Raw genomic sequence first — 20,578 nt, 5'->3', positions numbered from 1 at the left:
ATCTTGTTTTAAAACAAAAAATATATAGAAGAAAGTATGCTACTATTGTAAAACAGCGATTGTTACTATGGAAATGTACATATAGAATTATTTCTTGAGAATTCTTATATAGAAATTGAACTAAAATATATATAAAAATGTTTGGATCTTGGACCCTAAAAACCTAAAGCTAAAATACATTATAAATTTATGGATCTTGATCCTCAGAAACCTATATGCCCCGCAGTGATGTGTAGTGCATTCATCGCTCTGGGGAGTATTTTTCCACAACAACAACCACATTGTTTGTTCCGAGGAAAATGCAAAAATATCTCATGTGGAGCACGATCGTCCATCGTCGAGTTCTCCACCTCTCTCTCGGCGGGAGATCGTATGGAACCGTATGGAATCGTCGAAAATCGTGTGAAATCGGGCGAAGATCGGCTGTGCAGGCACAGCTACTTGATCGCATTCTCCGCGAGATTTTGTCATTCTTCGCTCGCACCTCACAAACGATCGACGTCTTGGTTTCAGTCTCGGGGATTATGACTTGAAACAGTTTGAAAATAGATATTTTTTAAAAGAATATACATATATCTATATCTAAACGCACCACACGGTACAGATATATGTATACGTTCGCAGCCATTTCGTTCGCCTAGAGTCCTGCACATACGCAAATATATATAGAACGTCGAAAGGATAACGCAATTTCGAGTAAGGATCAATCAGAAGTGTGAAAATTAAGCGAATCCTGAAGGAATCAGTGAATCAGTGGAAGAAAAAGTGTTCATGAAAATTTTCTCTGGTTACGAAACCACTTCAAGAAAAATGCCGAAAGAATTTTTCAGTGCGCTAAATATCTAAAAATACCACCCGATCGGGGGCTTCGTTTCGGATTCCGATTCGGATCGTATCGGATCGGTGCTTCGGTGGCTCCACTTCGTGGGTCCGCACCCAATTCAACGAATTAGCTGTGAAATCGTGTGCAAACAGATATCAAGCGATATATAATATAATCTATATATAATCGAACCTGCATATAGCGAAAGAGACCACGTACCATGTGTGCGAATGTGCGTTATCCTGGCTGATCCTGGCAAGGATTATCCGCTGGAACTGCCAAAATAGTGGCAGGAATATTGTGAAAATTCTTAAGCAAAGTTCATTGGGCCAATGCAAGGTTTTCCCATAGGAGAAACCAGAAAAAATAGATATTAATAGCCCTGTGAAAAATAAGAAGCTACCACCGACTGTGTATCTCTGCATGTATGTCTGTTTGTGTGTGAGAAAGAGTGTGTGTGTATGTGCGAGTGCGTATCTGTGCGTCGCAGTGAAATATTCTCGAGGCTAAAAATAGTTGGATATGCCTCACTAGCAAAGAATATGAAAATGAATATGGAGAAGGATGGCTGATACAGATACAGATTTATATCTACTCATGTATCGAGAAAAATAAAAATTCAAAGCCATTAAACAAAATGTGTGACAGCAAAACATAAAGATATAAAAAACAAGAAGTGTTCGCCAAAATCGCAGTGATAAATAACCCGAGTGTCGTGCATTTTTTTGTTGCCTAATCATAGTGAAAATCCATGAAAATTTATATTTTTATTTCAGCAATTTAAAGAAGCGACCAAAGAGAGATAAATATATATAGAAGTATATCAAGTGAAGAAGCAAATCAAAGAAAGAGTGATCGCGAGGTGTTCAATTCTACAGTGCAGTTCATTCTGCAGCGATTTGGTTGTCATTTTAAATGATATATAGTGATATATAACGCAGCAAAATGCAACGACAAAATCCGAACCCGTACCAGCAGCAGCAGCAGCAGCAGCAGCATCAGCAGCAGCAGGTGCAGCAGTACTCCACCCAGGAGTACTCGCACTCCAGCCAGGAGCAGCACCAGCAGCAAAGGATTAGCCGCACCGAGCAGCACGTCCAGCGCAGCCAATTTACCACCCAACGGCAAGGTCAGTCATCGTAATCGTCCTTGTCACCTGTGTCCTTGTGTCCTTGCGTCCTAGGATGTCCCCATTTGGGGGCGGCCAATCGCAGGGGAAGTTTGCAGCTGGCTCGGTGGGATTCACACCGTGGATTTAGAATCCCCACTGTCCCCAGGCAATTTCCGCTGATTGGCCAAAGGATCCAGGATAAAGCTTTCCATCATCCCGCTTGCTGTTTCCCCGCAAAGGCCTTGAATTCATTAAACTCTTGCTAATTGGAAAATTAAAAACAATACTACAAGAAAATAAAGAGCCAAAATCTAAAAACAAACAAATAATAAAGCCAACATAAAATCTACTTAAAAAAAATTAAAATAATTTAAAAAAAATATTTGTTAGATGTTGAGTTAATAGTCCTGAATCCAAACCAATAAGAAAATTGGTTTACTTCAATTTCATTCAAGGGTTGAATGAGCTTAAATATATTTGTTTCAATACCGTATCAAAAATGTACATAGCTAGTGGTGTTATATTAAATATCCTATAGTTAAGGTAAAGAAATTGAAAGCTAGAAAAAGTTTTTGGAATTTCTAAAGTCAACTTCTAATTTAAATTTGTAGGTAAAGCCAAAAAAGTTACTCTTTATTTAAAAACTGCAGGACATGAAACTTAAAATCCAGGAGATGCAGGAATAGTTTTTAAAGGCACAGCCAAATTTAAATAACATACTTGTTTAGTTAAAATTTTGTTTTATAATTGTTTACCCCAATTTCTGTTACACCTGTGTAAACTATAATCTTTGTAATGCAGTAAAATATTAAACTTGACTCCGATTATAAACTGATTTTATCGGAAGTTCGTTGTTTATAGTAACTCGATTGAATTAGGATTAATTCGGTCATCTGAGCAGCGAGTTTATAAAAATTAACTAGCTTAAATTACATTTTTCTGTTTACAATAGCCAATGAGCTAATCAAAATTGCTATTTCAGTGTTATTAAAAACTAGATTAAATCAATCGAAATACAAGAAAATAGTTATAAAGGTAACCCTTTTGCCACATTTCAATCTTCGCCATAACGAAGTGGCGAAAATTGTACAAACAACTAAAACATAAACAGGAAAAACTTTTCAGAAAAATTAATAATCAAAGGAGGATTAAACACATTCTAAAACACATTAGTTTTACAGTTAAGGAAATCTGCTTTATTTCTTATGATTAATCTACCTTGAGCTAGCAGATATAGCTACAAGCAGAAAAATTAAAATCAAAAGAGGACTATAAAAATAATTATACACATTAATTCTTATGATTTTCCTCTTATATATGCCCACATGTGTCACTAATAAAATTTCGAAAATCAAAAATAAATTCAGTCCTCACACGATCAGAAAAATTTCCAACTCGCCTTTTTATATATTCATGTGTCAACTTATGTTTCATCGTTTAAATCTTAATTGATGAATACAGCTAAACTTTTTGGGTCTATTTATAAGTTTATCTATTCATCTCCCACGACTTCACTGACATACATATACCAATACTACATATAAACCGTATAAGAGTTTTTGTTTACATTTTTCGATGGTGAAGAGTGCAAGGTGTTTGTGAGAATTTATGTACGCGTTCTCTTATACCAAATTCCCGAAGATGATTACCCGAAGATGATCACCCGAAGGTAATGAGAGAAAATGGAGAAAGAAATTTGAAAGAGGATTAGAGAAGGAGAGCCGTCAGCTGATTTCCGTATTTGTTTATCTTCGAACAGCTGGCTCAAAAGTCGTCTATATCAACGCAATGTTAATGACACACTTCAAGAAACTCTATTGACAAACAAATGCATATATATAATATATACCCATAGACAGGTAGACCAACGAATATAGATTTATATATATAGAGGTATTTACTTTTAGCTGATTGAAACTATAAATAGTTTGGTACATGTGCCAACCAAATTTGTAAAGACAAATATAAACTATAAGTTACAGTTCTAGGCGAGATCCTAAAGAGTTTGAATGAAATTAAGTCTTTGGTTTTTTTTGAAAATTTAAAAGTGTACAAATATTTACATATTTTTAAATTAAATACAAATTTAAGAGCATATTTTGGTTAGCCTGGAGATACTTGTCAGTTTTTTGTATTTAAATATTTGACTGCTTGTATAAATTGGGAAAGTCAAAGTCTATAAATCGTTTTAAATTATTTTTTGTATGAACTATTCTACATAATTAGGCAATTATACAATTTTGATATTTTATTAAAAAACCTAGTTCAAAATTTAATAAATTTTCAAAGTTGTTAAAAATGATAATTAATTTGATTATAAAGAGTCGTTTTGGGTCTTTGTCTTTACCCTCTGATTTGTTTATTAATTATGAAAGAACTGAAGGTGAGGGAACCTACATTTTGAAATTGTTTTAATATTTAAATAAGAGGTGGAATGCAAAAAAATTTAGTGAAGATGATAAGCCGAATATATATAGATATATCCCTTGGAACGGCTTTACGCGAATTCAAACAAACCTTTATAAGATCTGATTAGTTCTCGAAATGAGATAATCTCTAAGAAGAGTGATTTGGAACCTATTTAATATTACCGTTCAAAATCAACTAATATATGTTAAACAGATACTGCTACATCCGCTCTCACTTCACACAGCTCATCCCAAGCCAAAGATCCTTATGTGTTTTTTTTTAACGTTTTTACAGTGCAACAAGTTCAAGGTGGCAGCATCGGAGGTGGCGCCTACGTGCCGCCCTCGCTGACACACGTGTATGCCCAGGGAGACATCTCGCCGCCCGTCTTCGAGCAGATCTTCAAGAACGCTCGCTTCGCCCAGGGCGGCAATGCCCTGTTCGAGGGACGGCTGCGTGGCAACCCGAAGCCATTCGTGACCTGGACCCGGAAAGGCGCACCCCTTCTCGAGTCGCAGAAGTTCCGGATGAGCTACAACGAGGCCACCGGCGACGTGTCGCTTCTGATCAATCAGATTGGACCCGGCGACGAGGGCGAGTACACGTGCACGGCCCGCAATCAATATGGCGAGGCCATCTGCAGCGTCTACATTCAGCCGGAAGGAGCACCGATGCCCGCCCTGCAGCCCATTCAGAATTTGGAGAAGAACATCTACTCGAACGGGTATTCGTATACCTCTATTGAGGAGGAGTTCCGTGTGGACACCTTCGAGTATCGGCTGTTGCGAGAGGTCTCGTTCCGTGAGGCCATCACCCGTCGATCTGGCTACGAGCAGGACACCCTGCTCTCGCAGGAGCTGGATCGCAACCAGGGTCCTGCCCAGGCGCCGCAAATCTCGCAGAAGCCGCGCAGCTCCAAGCTGATCGAGGGATCCGATGCCGTGTTCACCGCACGCGTGGGTTCCAACCCGAAGCCACGACTAACCTGGTTCCATAATGGCCAGCGTTTGGTGGCTTCGCAGAAGTACGAGATCTCCTACTCGAGTGGCGTGGCCACGTTGCGTGTGAAGAATGCCACGGCTCGCGATGGCGGTCATTACACTCTGCTGGCCGAGAATCTGCAGGGTTGCGTGGTTTCATCCGCCGTGTTGGCCGTGGAACCCGCTGCGGAAACCGCCTACGAGCCGAAACCCGTGGACGTGATGGCCGAGCAGCTGGAGGCGGGCAAGGCATTGCCACCTTCGTTTGTGAAGGCTTTCGGAGATCGCGAGGTCACCGAGGGTCGCATGACCCGTTTCGATTGCCGTGTCACCGGCAATCCCTATCCCGAGGTCTTCTGGCTGATCAATGGCCGTCAAGTGCGCGACGATGCCTCGCACAAGATTCTGGTCAACGAGTCGGGCAGCCACTCGCTGATGATCACCAATGTAACGCGATTGGATGCCGGAGCAATCCAATGTCTGGCCCGCAACAAGGCCGGTGAGGTGGCCATCGAGGCGCAGTTAAATGTGCTGGAAAAGGAACAGGTTGTCGCACCACAATTTGTCCAACGTTTCAGCACAATGACTGTGCGCGAGGGTGAGCCGATCACCATGAGCGCCAATGCCATTGGAACTCCGCAGCCACGTATAACCTGGCAGAAGGACGGCGTCCAGATCTCGTCCACCGCCGAGCGTTTTGTGGGCATCGATGGTGGAGCCACCTGCCTGGAGATTCCACGCGTCAATGCCGGCGATGCCGGCTGGTACCAGTGCACCGCCCAAAACATCGCTGGATCCACGGCCAATAGGGCCAGGCTGTATGTTGAGGTTCCCAGGGAACAACCAAACTACGAGCAGCGTCGTCTCAATCTCCCGAGACCAACGAAAGTCATCGAGCCAGAGTGAGTGAAAGATGTGAAATTTTTTTATACAATATTTTTTTTTTGTTCCAAAATATTTTAGCTTTAAAGAAAGATCAAACATACTTTTTTAAAAAACTTGAGAAACAAAATACTTTAACTTATTTCGTGCAAATTAAGATACAATTGATGCATTTAAGATTGGCAAAGGGAAGGTTGAATTTATTTATTTATTTGTACACTGCAAGCTTAAGAATAAAACTAGGCCACAGGAAAAGTGTCAGCCAAAGCTGCTGGGGAAGGTAGAAAAAATAATATAGTAGAGTCGATTATAATACTCTAAAAATTTCATGCTCTTCATAGTTTTTCTTTTTTTTTCTTTTTTGGAAAATATACTGCCTAAATTTGATTTGTTTCTACTTTCATTATCTTATAGTTGGGGCACTAGTCAAACAATTTGTAATAGCTTGATAGTTTGATTCTACAATGATTAAAAATAAGAGAAATATAGAACTTTTACTAAAACTGACCTTTACTTTAGACCCATTCCTGGCCCTGAAATCATTTACCTGCGCCACGTTGAGCGCGCCAAGCCCCATCTGCGACCTGGTGAGGAGGATCGCGTCTATCCGCCACCTCAGTTTATCATCCCGCTGCAGAATGTGCAGCAGACCGAAGGTGGCCGCGTCCACATGGAGGCACGCATCGAACCCGTCGGCGATCCCACCATGGTCGTCGAGTGGTATCTCAATGGACGTCCGCTGGCAGCCAGTAAGTAGTCATTACTCTGGTTATCCTCTTGTCCAGAAAGCTAATGTTTTATACTAATTCCAAAGGTGCCCGCGCAACATCCGTCTTCAAGTTCGGCTTTATTGCACTCGATCTGCTGAGCATCATGGGCCACGACTCCGGAGAGTACATGTGCCGTGTGAGCAACGCCAGTGGAGTGGCCGAATCCCGTGCAATTTTGTCCGTGGTGCAGCGCCCCTCCATCGAGCAATCGTCGCAGAACCCCAACAGTCTGCAGTACATCAACCAGCTGGAGGATTACTCGCGCTACCAGCGCCAGGAGAGCACCGAGGAGCAACTCAATCAGGCTCCGCAGTTCATTCGCCCACTCCGTGATCTCGGAGAGTTCGAGGAGGGCAAGAATGTGCACTTTGAGGCTCAGGTTACACCTGTAAACGATCCCTCCATGCGAGTGGAGTGGTACAAGGATGGACTTGCCATTACGGCCAGCTCCCGCATCACCGCCATTTTCAACTTCGGCTATGTCTCCCTCAACATCTTGCACCTGAGGGCCGAAGATGCTGGCACTTATACCGTGCGGGCGGTGAATCGTATTGGAGAGGCCATTAGTCAGTCCACAATCCGTGTTCATTCACGCTCCCAAGTCACTGCTGATCTGGGTATTCCCGAGCAGCAGCGTTATATCGAGAAGGTGGAGGAACTAGAAGACTATCGCAAGTCCCAGCAACGTCGTCATGTTCAGGAGGCTGCCGAGGCAATTGCCCCGCCGCAGTTTAAGACACCCATCCAAAACCAGTTGGATCTGCGTGAGCACGCGCATGCGCACTTTGAGGCGAGACTTGAACCCATCGGAGACTCCACCATGCGCGTGGAGTGGCTGAAGGATGGACAGCCTCTAGAGGCCAGTTCCAGGATCACCACCTACCACAACTTCGGCTATGTGGCGCTGACCATTAAGCAGCTGACCATCTATGATGCCGGCATCTACACCTGCCGTGCCTACAATGCCATGGGTCAGGATACCACCGTGGCCCAGCTGACTGTGATCTCCAAGAACGAAATCGTCTCGGAGTCCCAGCACCCGGGCGGTTTACAAAAGATCCAGCATCTGGAGGACTCATCTCGCTACGGACGTCGCGAGGAGGAGGAGACCTACATCACCCAGGCTCCCCGATTCCTTGGTCCCCTGAAGGGTACCACCAAAATCCTTGAGGGACAGCGTGCTCACTTTGAAGCCCGTGTCGAACCTCAGAGTGATTTGGGTCTGGTGATCGAGTGGTACCACAATGGTCGCTCCATCACCGCTGCTAATCGCATCCAGACCTACTACGACTTTGGCTATGTTGCCTTGGATATTTCCCAAGTGCGCGCCGAAGACGCTGGCGTCTATCTCGTGGTGGCCAGGAATAAGCTAGGTGAAGCTCAGCAGCAAGCAACGATGATAGTGGAAAGTAAGTAAATCATAATTAATTAATTAACCATGATTTTAATATTTGTATACTCCCCACACAGCTCGTTCCAGTATCGACACATCTAGCATGCACCGTGGCCTGTACGAAAAGACCCAGAACCTGGAGAACAAGCCATTCGTGGAGCCTCAGTATGACATCGAGGAGATCTCCAAGTCCAAGCCGGTGTTCGTGACACCCTTGAGCGATCCCAAGCCCATCCATGATGGCAAGAACATCCATTTGGAGTGTCGCCTAGAACCAATGGGTGATCCCACCATGCGCGTCGAGTGGTTTCATAACGGACGCCCCGTAACTGTGGGTTCCCGCTTCCGCACCTACTATGACTTTGGTTTCGTTGCCTTAGACATTATCAAGGCCACAGCCGCCGATTCTGGGGAGTACACGGTGAGGGCCACCAACCATTTGGGTTCGGCCCACACTTCAGCCTGCGTGCGTGTGATTGATCACACGGATGTTGTGACCGAGACCCAGAACGAACAATCACTGGAGCAGATCCAACTGCTCGAGGATTCAAGGCGCCGCCATCACCATGAGGAGGATATCACTATCATGCAAGCACCCCAGTTTACCAGAGGTCTGCACAACATCGAAACTATTGAGGGCACCAATGTGCACTTGGAGTGCCGTCTGCAACCCGTGGGAGATCCCAGCATGCGCATTGAATGGTTCGTCAATGGAAAACCTGTTAAGACAGGCCACCGTTTCCGTCCCGCTTATGAGTTCGATTATGTAGCCCTGGATCTCCTTGGCTGCTATGCCATCGATTCGGGTGTATATACCTGCCAGGCCAGAAACCAACTGGGTGAAGCCGTCACCTCATGTTCCGTTCGCATCATCGCCAAGAACGATCTGATTTTGGAGACACAGAACGAGTCGGGTCTACAGAAGATCCAATATTTGGAGGATTCGACCCGTCATCGCCGCAGCGAGTTCGTAGACGAGGTGGTCAACATTCGTCCTCGATTCCTCACCCATCCCAAGAGCTTGACCAATACCCGCGAGGGTGGTCACGCCCACTTCGAGTGCAAGATCGAGCCGGTAACTGATCCTAATCTGAAGGTGGAATGGTTTAAGAACGGTCGTCCCATCACCGTGGGACACCGCTTCCGTCCCATCCACGACTTCGGCTATGTGGCTTTGGACATTGTGCACTTGATTGCTGAGGATTCGGGTGTGTACACTTGCAGGGCCGTTAACCTGATCGGCTCTGATGAAACCCAAGTGGAATTGCAATGCCGTAGCGGTGAGCAGATTGTTACTGTCACCCAAAACGAGGCTGGCCTGGAGCAGATCCACTACCTGGAAGACCGCTCGCGCTACACCCGCCGTGAGGAAATCGATGAGAGCACTAAGCAGGCTCCGGTGTTCACCACTTCGCTGAAGAACGTTGAGATCAAGGAGAACCAGAGGGCTCATTTCGAGTGCCGTCTGATTCCCGTTTCCGATCCGTCCATGCGCGTGGAATGGTACCACAACAATTTGCCGCTGAAGTCTGGTTCTCGTTTCACTGAGACCAATAACTTTGGCTTTGTGGCCTTGGATATTATGTCCACCCTCCCCGAAGATGCCGGCACTTACACATGCCGTGCTTTCAATGCCGTGGGTGAGGCCATCACCTCCGCTGTGGCAGTTGTGCACACCAAGAAGTCCATATATCTGGAGTCTCAGCACGAGACCGCTTTGCCTCGTCTGCAGCATTTGGAGGATGGCTCCAAGCGTCAGCGAATCAGCGTTCAGGAGGAGTTCGTGTCCCAGGCACCTGTCTTCACCATGCCGGTGAGGGATGTCCGTGTGGCTGAAAACCAGGCGGTGCACTTTGAGGCTCGCTTGATTCCAGTGGGAGATCCCAACTTGAAGGTGGAATGGCTGCGCAATGGTCAACCCATTGAAGCTTCGAACCGCACCACCACCATGCACGACTTTGGATATGTTGCTCTGAACATGAAGTATGTGAATCCCGAGGACTCCGGCACCTACACCTGCCGCGCTGTCAACGAACTCGGTCAGGCGGTGACCTCCGCCTCGCTCATTGTTCAATCGAAGACGTCCATTCAGCTGGAGACCCAACACGAAGCTGCCATGCACAAGATCCACCAGCTGGAGGATCATAGCAGGTACCAGCGCAGGGAGGAGGAAGAGTACACGGTGACCACCGCCCCAGTGTTTGTTACCAAGTTGATTGGACCAAGCAATTTGGTTGAGGGACAGAGTGCCCACTACGAGTGCCGCATTGAACCCTATCCGGATCCCAATCTTAAGGTGGAGTGGTTCCATAACGGCAAACCTTTGAGCACTGGTCATCGCTTCCGTACCACCTATGACTTTGGATTTGCCGCCCTGGACATCCTGACCGTCTACGCGGAGGATAGTGGCGAGTACACTTGCCGAGTGACCAACAACCTGGGCGAGGCCGTCAACTCGATTGTTTTGAACGTGACTTCGCGCTCATCTATCATTCATGAGACCCAGCACGAGGAGGCATTGACTAAGATCCAGCATCTGGAAGATAGTTCGCGTTTCCAGAGGAAGACCGACGAGGAGCAGTTCCATGCTGAACGCCCGCAGTTTGGACGTCCATTACGTAATGCCAAGGTCAACGAGGGAACTCCCGTCCATCTGGAGGCCACTCTGATCCCCGTTAATGATCCCACCATGAAGGTGGAGTGGTACTGCAACGGTAGACCCATACAAACTGGTCACCGCTTTAAGACCACCTACGATTTTGGCTTCGTGGCGTTGGATATTCTGTATGCCCATGCCGAGGACACCGGCACCTACATGTGCAAGGCCAAGAACGCCATTGGAGAAGCTGTCACGACTTGTGCTGTAAACGTAACAGGTAATGATTCGAAAACGAATATATTTAAACTTTGTAAATTTATTACTCAAAGTGCAACTTACTAATCCTTAAACAATTTCTCACTAACAGCAAACAAGACACTCGACCTGGACACCTTGGATGCTCAGCGTTTGGAGAAGATTCGCCAGCTAGAGAGTTATGCGCCTCCCACTAAACCCGTGGTGGAGGAGAAGGGCCAGAAGCCCATTTTCCTGACTCCGCTGAGCAACCTGGAACATCTGAAGGAGGGCGAACACGGCCATTTGGAGTGCCGAGTGGAGCCGATCAACGACCCCAACCTAAAGATCGAGTGGTTCTGCAATGGAAAGCAACTGCCCACCGGTCATAGATACCGCACCACCCACGATTTCGGCTACGTTGCTTTGGACATCTTGTATGTCTATGGTGAGGATACCGGCACCTACATTTGCAAGGCCACCAATCAATTGGGTGAGGCTGTAAATACATGCAATGTGCGCGTGCTGAACCGTCGCAGCATGATCCTGGACACCCAGCATCCCGATGCTTTGGAGAAGATCCAGAAGCTGGAGTCGAAGGTGCCGAATGCCCGTACTGAGGTTGGAGACACTCCCATTAGTCCACCTCATTTCACCGCTGAACTCCGTGGTTCTACCGAAATCTACGAAGGCCAGACGGCCCACTTTGAGGCCCAGGTCGCTCCAGTTCACGATCCCAACTTGCGCATTGAATTCTATCACAATGGCAAGCCCTTGCCCTCTGCCTCTCGCTTCCACATCACCTTCGATTTTGGATATGTGTCCCTGGACATCACCCACGCTGTGGCCGAAGACGCCGGAGAATATTCCGTGCGTGCTGTTAACGCTTTGGGTCAGGCTGTATCATCCACTAGTCTGCGTGTGATTCCGCGTGGTACCATTATTTCGGACACCCAGCATCCAGAGGGTCTGGAGAAGATCCGCAAGCTGGAGTCGATGGCGCCTCATCAGCGCCAGGAGCCAGAGACCCCTGGCACTCGCCAGCGTCCAGTGTTCACTCAACCTCTTCAGAACATCGATAGGATCAATGAGCACCAGACGGCTCATTTCGAGGCGCGCTTGATTCCCGTGGGTGACCCCAACCTAAAGGTGGAATGGTACCGCAACGAGAAGGTCATCGAGGATAGTTCCCGTATCACCAAGCAACACGACTTTGGTTTTGTGTCGCTTGATATCTCGCACATCCGCAAGGAGGATGAGGGCGTGTACATGTGCCGCGCTGTCAATCCTCTGGGAGAGGCCGTAACCACTGCTTCCATGCGTGTGGTATCCGAGGCCAGCATCCAGATGGATACCCAACATCCCGACAGCATCAGTCGCATCCATCAGTTGGAGAAACCTGTGGCTCCGCGTCCCAGCGAGCCAGAGCGTCTATTTGAGAAGCCCATATTCACCCAACTGCTCACTGGACCTTCAGAGCTGTGGGAGGGTACTCATGCCCACTTCGAAGCACGTGTTGTGCCCGTGGGTGATCCTTCGCTTAAGTTCGAGTGGTTCATCAACGGAGTTGAACTGCAAATGGGCTCTCGACTGCGCACCACCCACGACTTTGGCTTTGTCACTTTGGACATTACTGCTGTGGTGCCCGAGGATGCCGGTGTCTACATGTGCCGTGCTTATAATGCCGCTGGTGAGGCTGTCTCCTCCACTGCCATGAAGGTTAAGACCAAGTCTAATATCGATGGTCAGCCTTTGATCCCGGAGTCTTGGGAGGCTATTCGTCTGAAGGAGGCAGCAATGAACCGTGTGCCTGAGATGTTTGTGGACTCGACTCCTCAGCAGGCTCCGGTCTTTACCACCCATCTGCAGAGCTACGACAAGCTGCATGAGGGTCAACATGTCCTCTTGGAAGCCCAAGTGGAGCCTCGTGCGGATCCTAACCTGCGCATTGAGTGGTTCAAGAATGGTATTTCTCTGACCACTGGCTCCCGCATCCGCAGCACCTTCGACTTTGGACTGGTTACACTTTCCATCAACGGATTGCGTTCGGATGATTCGGCTATTTACACCTGCAAGGCCACAAACCAGGTGGGCGAGGCAGTTTCGACTTCCTCTCTCAAGATCGAAGATCGTCACTGGCTTCAGGCCGAATCTTTGCATCCGGATTCGTTGCCTCGTATTGGAGAGCTGGAGGCACCCAAGGAGGGACGTCCAGAAGCTCCAGAGCCTACTTACGAAACTCCGGTGTTCATTACCCATCTGAACAACATAGAGTGCAAGGAAAGCGACAACGTGCGCTTTGAATGCAACGTTGAGCCAGCTCGTGATCCCACTATGTCGATCGAATGGTTCTACAATGGACAGCCACTGCAGGCTGCTGCCAAGTTTAAGTCCATCTATGACTTTGGCTATTGCGCTTTGGATCTGACCAACTCTTATGCTGAGAACAGCGGTGTGTACACCTGCAAGGCCACCAACAGCAAGGGATCTGCAACGACCTCGGGCACCCTTAAGTGCACTGGCGGAAAGACCATGTTCCTGGACACCCAGCATCCGCAGGGTGAGGCAGGTCTCGAGGCCGTTCAAGAAACTGAGGAGGAGCTGGCCAATCGCTACACCAGCAAGTCCACCAAGCCCGAAACGCAATACCCACCACCAGTATGGACTAAGCCACTGCAAGCTGAATTCCATCTGTCGGAGGCTCAACCCATCCATCTGGAAGCCAACGTCGAACCCAAGGAGGATCCCAACTTGTTCATCGAGTGGTACTTTAACGGCAAGATGCTGCAGCATGGCTCTCGTTTCAAGATGACCAGCGAATTCGGCTTTGTTACCATGGACATGATTGAGGTTTATGCCCGCGATCAGGGCATCTACACTTGCAAGGCTTATAACAAGGCTGGAGAGGCCTTTACCTCGACTACCATCTTCTGCTCGAGCAAGGAGAGCATCATCGAGTCTACCCAGCACCCGAAGGGAGCCGAGGGCTTGGAACAGATCCAGGACCTGGAGGACTCTCTACGCAAGGATGGCTCAAAGCCGGAACAACCCGATCTGGGTATCCCACCACGCTTCACCACCGAGTTCGTTAACATCGCCGACATCGGTGAGGGTGAATTGGCTCACTTTGAGGCCAATCTTATTCCTGTTGGAGATCAGAGCATGATCATCGAGTGGTTCTACAATGGTAAGGTGCTGGAAGCCAGCCATCGTGTGCGTACCATCTACGCTTTTGGCACGGTCGCTTTGGAAGTTCTTGGCACCAAAATCGAGGACACCGGCACCTACACTTGCCGTGCGACCAACAAGCATGGAACTGCTGAGATCAGCTGCAACCTGGAGTGCGTCGACAAGCCAAGGGGCCAGAAGCCGCGCTTTACCTCCCACATCCAGCCGCTGCAGGGCCTGAAGGACGGTCAGTCGGCTCACTTTGAGTGTACTCTGATCCCTGTCAACGATCCGGAACTAAAGGTGGAGTGGTATCACAACGGCAAGCTGATGCGTCACTCCAACCGCATCAAGACCGTATCCGACTTTGGTTACGTCGTCTTGGATATTTCCTATCTGCAGGATCATGACAGTGGAGAGTATGTGTGCAGGGCATGGAACAAGTACGGTGAGGACTTTACCCGCACCACCCTCAATTGTGGAGGACGTGGTGGAGTGTTCTACGACAGCTTGCAGCCGGATTCGCTACAGAGGATCAGGGAGCTAGAGTGCCCACAAGGAAAGCAGGCAGACACTTCCGCTCCTCTGGTTGCTGAACCACCCAAGTTCATTACCCAGATCGTCGATGTCACCAAGCTTGTGGAGGGTCAGTCTGCTCACTTTGAAGCGCGTTTGACTCCAATTACCGATCCCGATTTGGTAGTGGAATGGTACTTCAATGGCAAGAAACTGCCACACGGTCACCGCTTCCGCACTTTCCACGACTTTGGAATCGTCATCTTGGACATCCTGTACTGCTACGAGGAGAACTCCGGAGTGTACGAGGCCAGGGCTTATAACAAGTACGGTGAGGACACTACACGTGCCTCGCTTAAGTGCGCCTCAAAGGCAAGCCTTATTCTGGACTCCCAGCTGCCGCGAGGCATGGAGGGTGGTCTTGAGAAGATTGCCAACCTGGAGTACAGCATGGTGCGCACTCGCGAAGAGACCACCGAAGAGACAAAGGGCAAGGCTCCTGTCTTTACTGTACCGCTGGAGAACATCGACAATCTACGCGAGGGTGAGAATGCTCACTTTGAGGCTAGGATCACGCCTGCCGATGATCCCAAGCTGAAGGTCGAGTGGTACTGGAACGGACGTCCATTGAAGGCCGGTTCCCGATTCCGTACTTTCTGCGACTTTGGCTTCGTCATTCTGGAAATTTCTCCCGTTTACCCTGAGGATTCCGGCGAGTACTCTTGCCGAGCTATCAACGAATATGGTGAGGCTGTGACCACTGCCACCATGAAGATCCAGGGCAAGCGCAGCATCATCATGGAATCTCAGTTGCCTAAGGGCATGGAGGGAACTATCGATCGCATTGCTGAACTGGAGGGTTTGGGCTCCCGCAGCACCGAATTTGTGCCAGATGATGATACTGGCAAGCCGCCAGAGTTCATCACAACACCCTTCGACATGGTTATTGGGGAAAACGCGCTGGCTCACTTTGAGTGCCGCCTGCAGCCGATCAACGATCCATCGATGCGTGTGGATTGGTTCCACAATGGCAAGGCCTTGTGGGCTGGCTCCCGTATCAAGACCATCAACGATTTTGGCTTCGTAATTCTTGAGATCGCCGGTTGTTATCAGCGCGATTCGGGATTGTACACTTGCAAGGCTACGAACAAACATGGCGAGGCTACGGTCTCTTGCAAGTTGCAGGTCAAGGGTCGCCAGGGTATCGTCATGGAGCCCCAGCTGCCTTCCAACTTCCGCACTGGCACTGAAAGCCTGCAGAAACTGGAGGAGAGCATGCACAAACGTGAGGAGCTTGTGATCGATGAGGAGCAGCCCAATCCACCAAAGTTCACCGAGGACATCAAGGACAATCTGGATGTGCCCGAGGGTGGTCCAGTCCACTTTGATTGCCGTGTAGAGCCTGTGGGCGATCCCACCATGCGTATTGAGTGGTTCTACAACGGTCATGTCATGGCCACCGGATCACGGGTCCACCAGCTCAATGACTTTGGTTTTATTGCTTTGGATGTTGACTACATCTACGCCAGGGATTCGGGAGAGTATACTTGTCGGGCTACCAACAAGTGGGGCACTGCCACCACTACCGCCAAGGTCACCTGCAAGGGCAAGCACAATATTGTGTACGAATCGCAACTGCCCGAGGGCATGACCTCCGAAAAGTTGAAGGAGCTGGAACGCGGTCGCATCCCAGAGGCCCCGAAGGTGGTTGAAGAGGAGTTTGGACCACCAAAGTTCACCACGCAGATCACTTCTGTGACTGTCGATGAAGCCGAGGCCGTGCGGTTCGAGTGCCAGGTGGAACCCAAGACAGATCCCAGTCTGCGTGTGGAATGGTATCGCAATGGCAAACCCCTGCCCTCTGGACATCGTTACAGGAACATCTTTGACATGGGCTTTGTTTCTCTGGATATTTTGTATGTCTATGGAGAGGACTCCGGAGAGTACGTGTGCCGTGCCATTAACAACCATGGCGAAGATCGCACCAGGGCCACTGTTTCCTGCAAGAGTAAGTTATGATTTGAAATGTTTTTATTCGGCTTTTTTCTTATAAGTTTTTTCTTATTTTTAGAACTTCCCACAATTTTGCTGCAAAACCAAGTACCTCGCGGCATGAAGCGTTCGGACGCACTGACCCAAATGGAGGCCACCATCAAGAAATATACCTCCGAGGTCCATTTGACCGAGGACGATCTCTTCGATCCCGATCGCAAGCAGCCTCCTCGCTTTGTCACCCAGATCAAGGAACAACTCACTCTTACCGAGATGGCCGTGACCAAATTCGAATGCCAGCTGGCTCCTGTGGGAGATCCCAACATGAAGGTGGAATGGTTCTTCAATGGCAAACCCTTGCTGCACAGTAAGATTTACGCAATTTTGGTTTGGTTTAAGAATTTCTAATGAATTGTTTTTGTTCTACAGAGAACCGCTTCCAGCCCATCTATGATTTCGGTTATGTGGCCATGAACTTTGGCTGGGTTTACCCCGAAGACAGTGGAGAGTACGTGTGCCGTGCCACCAACTTGTACGGCAAGGATGAGACTCGTGCCTTCATTAAGGTTTCTGGCAAGCCAGGCATTGTCTACGATTCCCAGCTGCCCGCTCACATGCAGAGCATTGACCGCATTCGTGAAATGGAAGCTTCATGGCAAGTGTAAGTATCAGCATTGTGATAAACAATATCACTAGTTTCATTTCTATATTGAACGTTTTTTCAGGGTGCCAGATGAGGTTGATCCCGATGCCAAGCCCAGAACCAAGCCGGTCTTTGTGAGCAAACTGGAGCCCCAGACTGTGGAGGAGGGCGATTCAGCTAGATTCTGTGTCCGTGTCACTGGACACCCACGACCCAGGGTTATGTGGCTGATCAATGGGCATACTGTTGTACATGTAAGTCTATTAATGACTCCTTCTTCCTTCTTCCGACTAAGAAATTCAATTTTCAGGGTTCTCGCTACAAGCTGACCAACGATGGCATGTTCCATCTGGATGTCCCGAAGACACGTCAGTATGATACCGGCAAGGTGGAGGTGATTGCCCGAAACTCTGTGGGCGAATCCATTGCCACCACTGAACTGAAGGTTGTTGCCCGTTCGGACGATTATCGTAATGTGCTGAAGAACTCGCCACGTCGTAAGTTTACTTTACACTCAGGCCAGAAAATCTGGAAACAATTACTTCTATAACAGCTATTAGAATGTTAACAATTTTCAAATGCAGTAGACTTTAGCTGACCAAACTTAATATAGACACTACATGCTATATCACAAAAGAAACTCATTGTAAATATATACATTCCAACATACAACATGCCACAAACGTTTAAGTAGCCGTAGCACCCAACAACCACAAATTTATCCAAAATTCCACAAAAAATGCTTCCCAAATCCCTGTAAATCCCTTAAAGAACCGAAAGTACTTCAGTCAGCGACTTCAAGCTTCAGAAGAGGAAATCGCGCAGAGGAAACCAAGGAAAGGGACTGTCTAAGTATGGCCGGAACCGGGGTAATATGGTTATAAAGTAGTTTTTCGTGTGCACTTTCCGTCTTTTCTAAACTGTGGTTATCATCCAGCTGATCATTGACCCTTTCTCTGTCTATATTCATTTGCAATCCCCTCCAAGAATAGAGCTAGTGAACCTCTATGAAAACCCCATTTAAATTTTAACCTTTTAATCATAATTTCCACTAAGTCGACTACTTGTAAATAATTTGTAAGACCTTATGGCATGCTAGTTTATTTTTTTTAATGCTCAAATATCATTGCATGGTTGAGCTATAATTGGCTTTGCGAAGATTTACTGTTTAGATAAAATTAGTTTGTCACTAAATAATCCCTCGAATCAATCAATGTTTAGCGTGGTATGATTACGAACTAGCCGCATATCAGAAGGAGCGACAGGAGAATGAACTAGAGAAGGTGTTCGACGAGCGTAAACAGGTTCTTTCCGAGCAGAGCTCCCACAACCTGAAGGGCGTCGAGCATCTGAAGCCCAAGCAATACAAGCCGCCCACGCCCGACTGGCAGCAAAATGTCAAGGCCAAGAAGAGCGAGGAGTACTACAACAAGTTGCAGTCACTGGAAACAGAGCAGTTGCTGAAGGAGACTAACCTTCGTAGGGATAACCATCAGTATGCTATTCCCGGCGAGAAGGTCGTGAGCAGCTCACAGGCCAAGGGAATGGCCCAGTCTTATGAGGAAAATCTGTGAGTAGTATGGACATTTGTGTTACATACAAGCAACTCAATAAAAATTATTTATATCCCTGTAGTCAAGAAAAAACTAGCACCACTCAGGTGGTGGCTGCTCCACCCAAGGGCACCGCCGATCCTTCGGAATCTTCTGTTCACGGTCGCGAGGTTCATATGAACAAGCAGCAGCAGGTGCAGAAGGAGATCCAGGGTGACCTTGAGATCACCCGCAAGATCACCGCCACCGAGACCACCGAGGTGGAGCACAAGGGCACCATTCAGGAGCGCGTTGTCCAGGGACCTGTGAAACCGTCCAAGGCTCCAGTCTTCACTAAGAAGATTCAGCCCTGCCGCGTCTTTGAAAACGAACAGGCTAAATTCGAAGTGGAGTTCGATGGCGAGCCAAATCCAACTGTTAAATGGTACCGTGAGAGCTTCCCCATTCAAAATTCCCCGGATTTGCAGATCCACACCTTTAGCGGCAAGTCGATTTTGATTATCCGCCAGGTGTTTGTCGAGGATTCGGCCGTGTTCTCGTGTGTGGCCGAAAATCGTGGAGGAACCGCCAAGTGCAGTGCCAATCTGGTGGTCGAGGAACGTCGTCGTGCCGGAAAGGGTGGCATTCAGCCTCCCAGCTTTGTGACCACCATCCAGAGCACCACAGTGGCCACCGGACAATTGGCTCGCTTCGATGCCAAGGTTACCGGCACTCGTCCTTTGGATGTTTACTGGCTTAAGAACGGCATGAAAATTCAGCCGAGCATCAAATTCAAGTTGCTGGAAGAGGATAGTGTTCACACACTGCTCATCATCGAACCCTTCGCCGAGGATTCCGGTCGCTACGAGTGTGTGGCTGTGAACGCCGCCGGCGAGGCTCGTTGCGATGGCGATTGTATTGTTCAATCTCCCACCAAGCCGGAGAAACCAACCACTCCGGGCAGCGAGAAGGCCCCACATATTGTGGAGCAGCTGAAGAGCCAGTCGGTGGAGGAGGGCAGCAAGGTCATCTTCCGCTGCCGCGTGGACGGCAAACCCACTCCCACCGCCCGCTGGATGCGAGGTGAGAACTTTGTGAAGCCATCGCGCTACTTCCAGATGAGCCGTCAAGGCGAGTACTACCAGCTGGTCATCTCGGAAGCCTTCCCCGAAGACGAGGGAACCTACAAGTGCGTGGCCGAGAACAAACTGGGCAGCATTCAGACCAGCGCTCAGCTGAAGGTTCGTCCCATCGAGAACCTAGACGCCCCGCCCACCATCACCGCCCTCAAGGATGTCTCCGTCACCGAGGGCATGCCCGCCCAATTTAAGACGACGGTGACCGGCAAAGTGAAGGCCACCAGTGTCCAGTGGTTCCGCGAGGGTCAGCTGATCCCCGAAACACCAGATTTCCAGGTGGGTTTTTTTTTTTTTTGTAACTTAAGTTTTTGACAAAATTTATATTCCTTTAAAAAACACTTTTTGCACTAAATACTTCAAATCTAACGTTAATAAGCTTTACCATAG

The 20,578-nt window shown here is 48.2% G+C and overlaps 1 protein-coding gene across 1 annotated transcript in view; it reads left to right on the top strand.

The window, feature by feature from the left end:
- Positions 1-452: 452 nt before the first annotated feature.
- The window catches only part of LOC128259504 (titin), an 81,684-nt gene continuing 61,558 nt past the window's right edge, over positions 453-20,578 (top strand). The window contains 13 exon segments of the mRNA XM_052991900.1: positions 453-696; positions 1,600-1,952; positions 4,638-6,225; positions 6,725-6,954; positions 7,020-8,384; positions 8,446-11,244; positions 11,335-16,893; positions 16,957-17,244; positions 17,307-17,538; positions 17,603-17,774; positions 17,831-18,017; positions 18,742-19,090; positions 19,156-20,467. Coding sequence (XP_052847860.1) covers positions 1,769-1,952; positions 4,638-6,225; positions 6,725-6,954; positions 7,020-8,384; positions 8,446-11,244; positions 11,335-16,893; positions 16,957-17,244; positions 17,307-17,538; positions 17,603-17,774; positions 17,831-18,017; positions 18,742-19,090; positions 19,156-20,467 — 14,265 coding nt within the window. The 5' untranslated portion in view covers positions 453-696; positions 1,600-1,768.

This window comes from Drosophila gunungcola (genome assembly GCF_025200985.1).
Source record: "Drosophila gunungcola strain Sukarami chromosome 3L unlocalized genomic scaffold, Dgunungcola_SK_2 000005F, whole genome shotgun sequence".
Lineage (NCBI taxonomy): Eukaryota > Metazoa > Arthropoda > Insecta > Diptera > Drosophilidae > Drosophila > Drosophila gunungcola.
The sequence above is the reverse complement of the archived record's forward strand: the minus strand, read 5'-3'. Positions and strand labels throughout refer to the sequence as shown.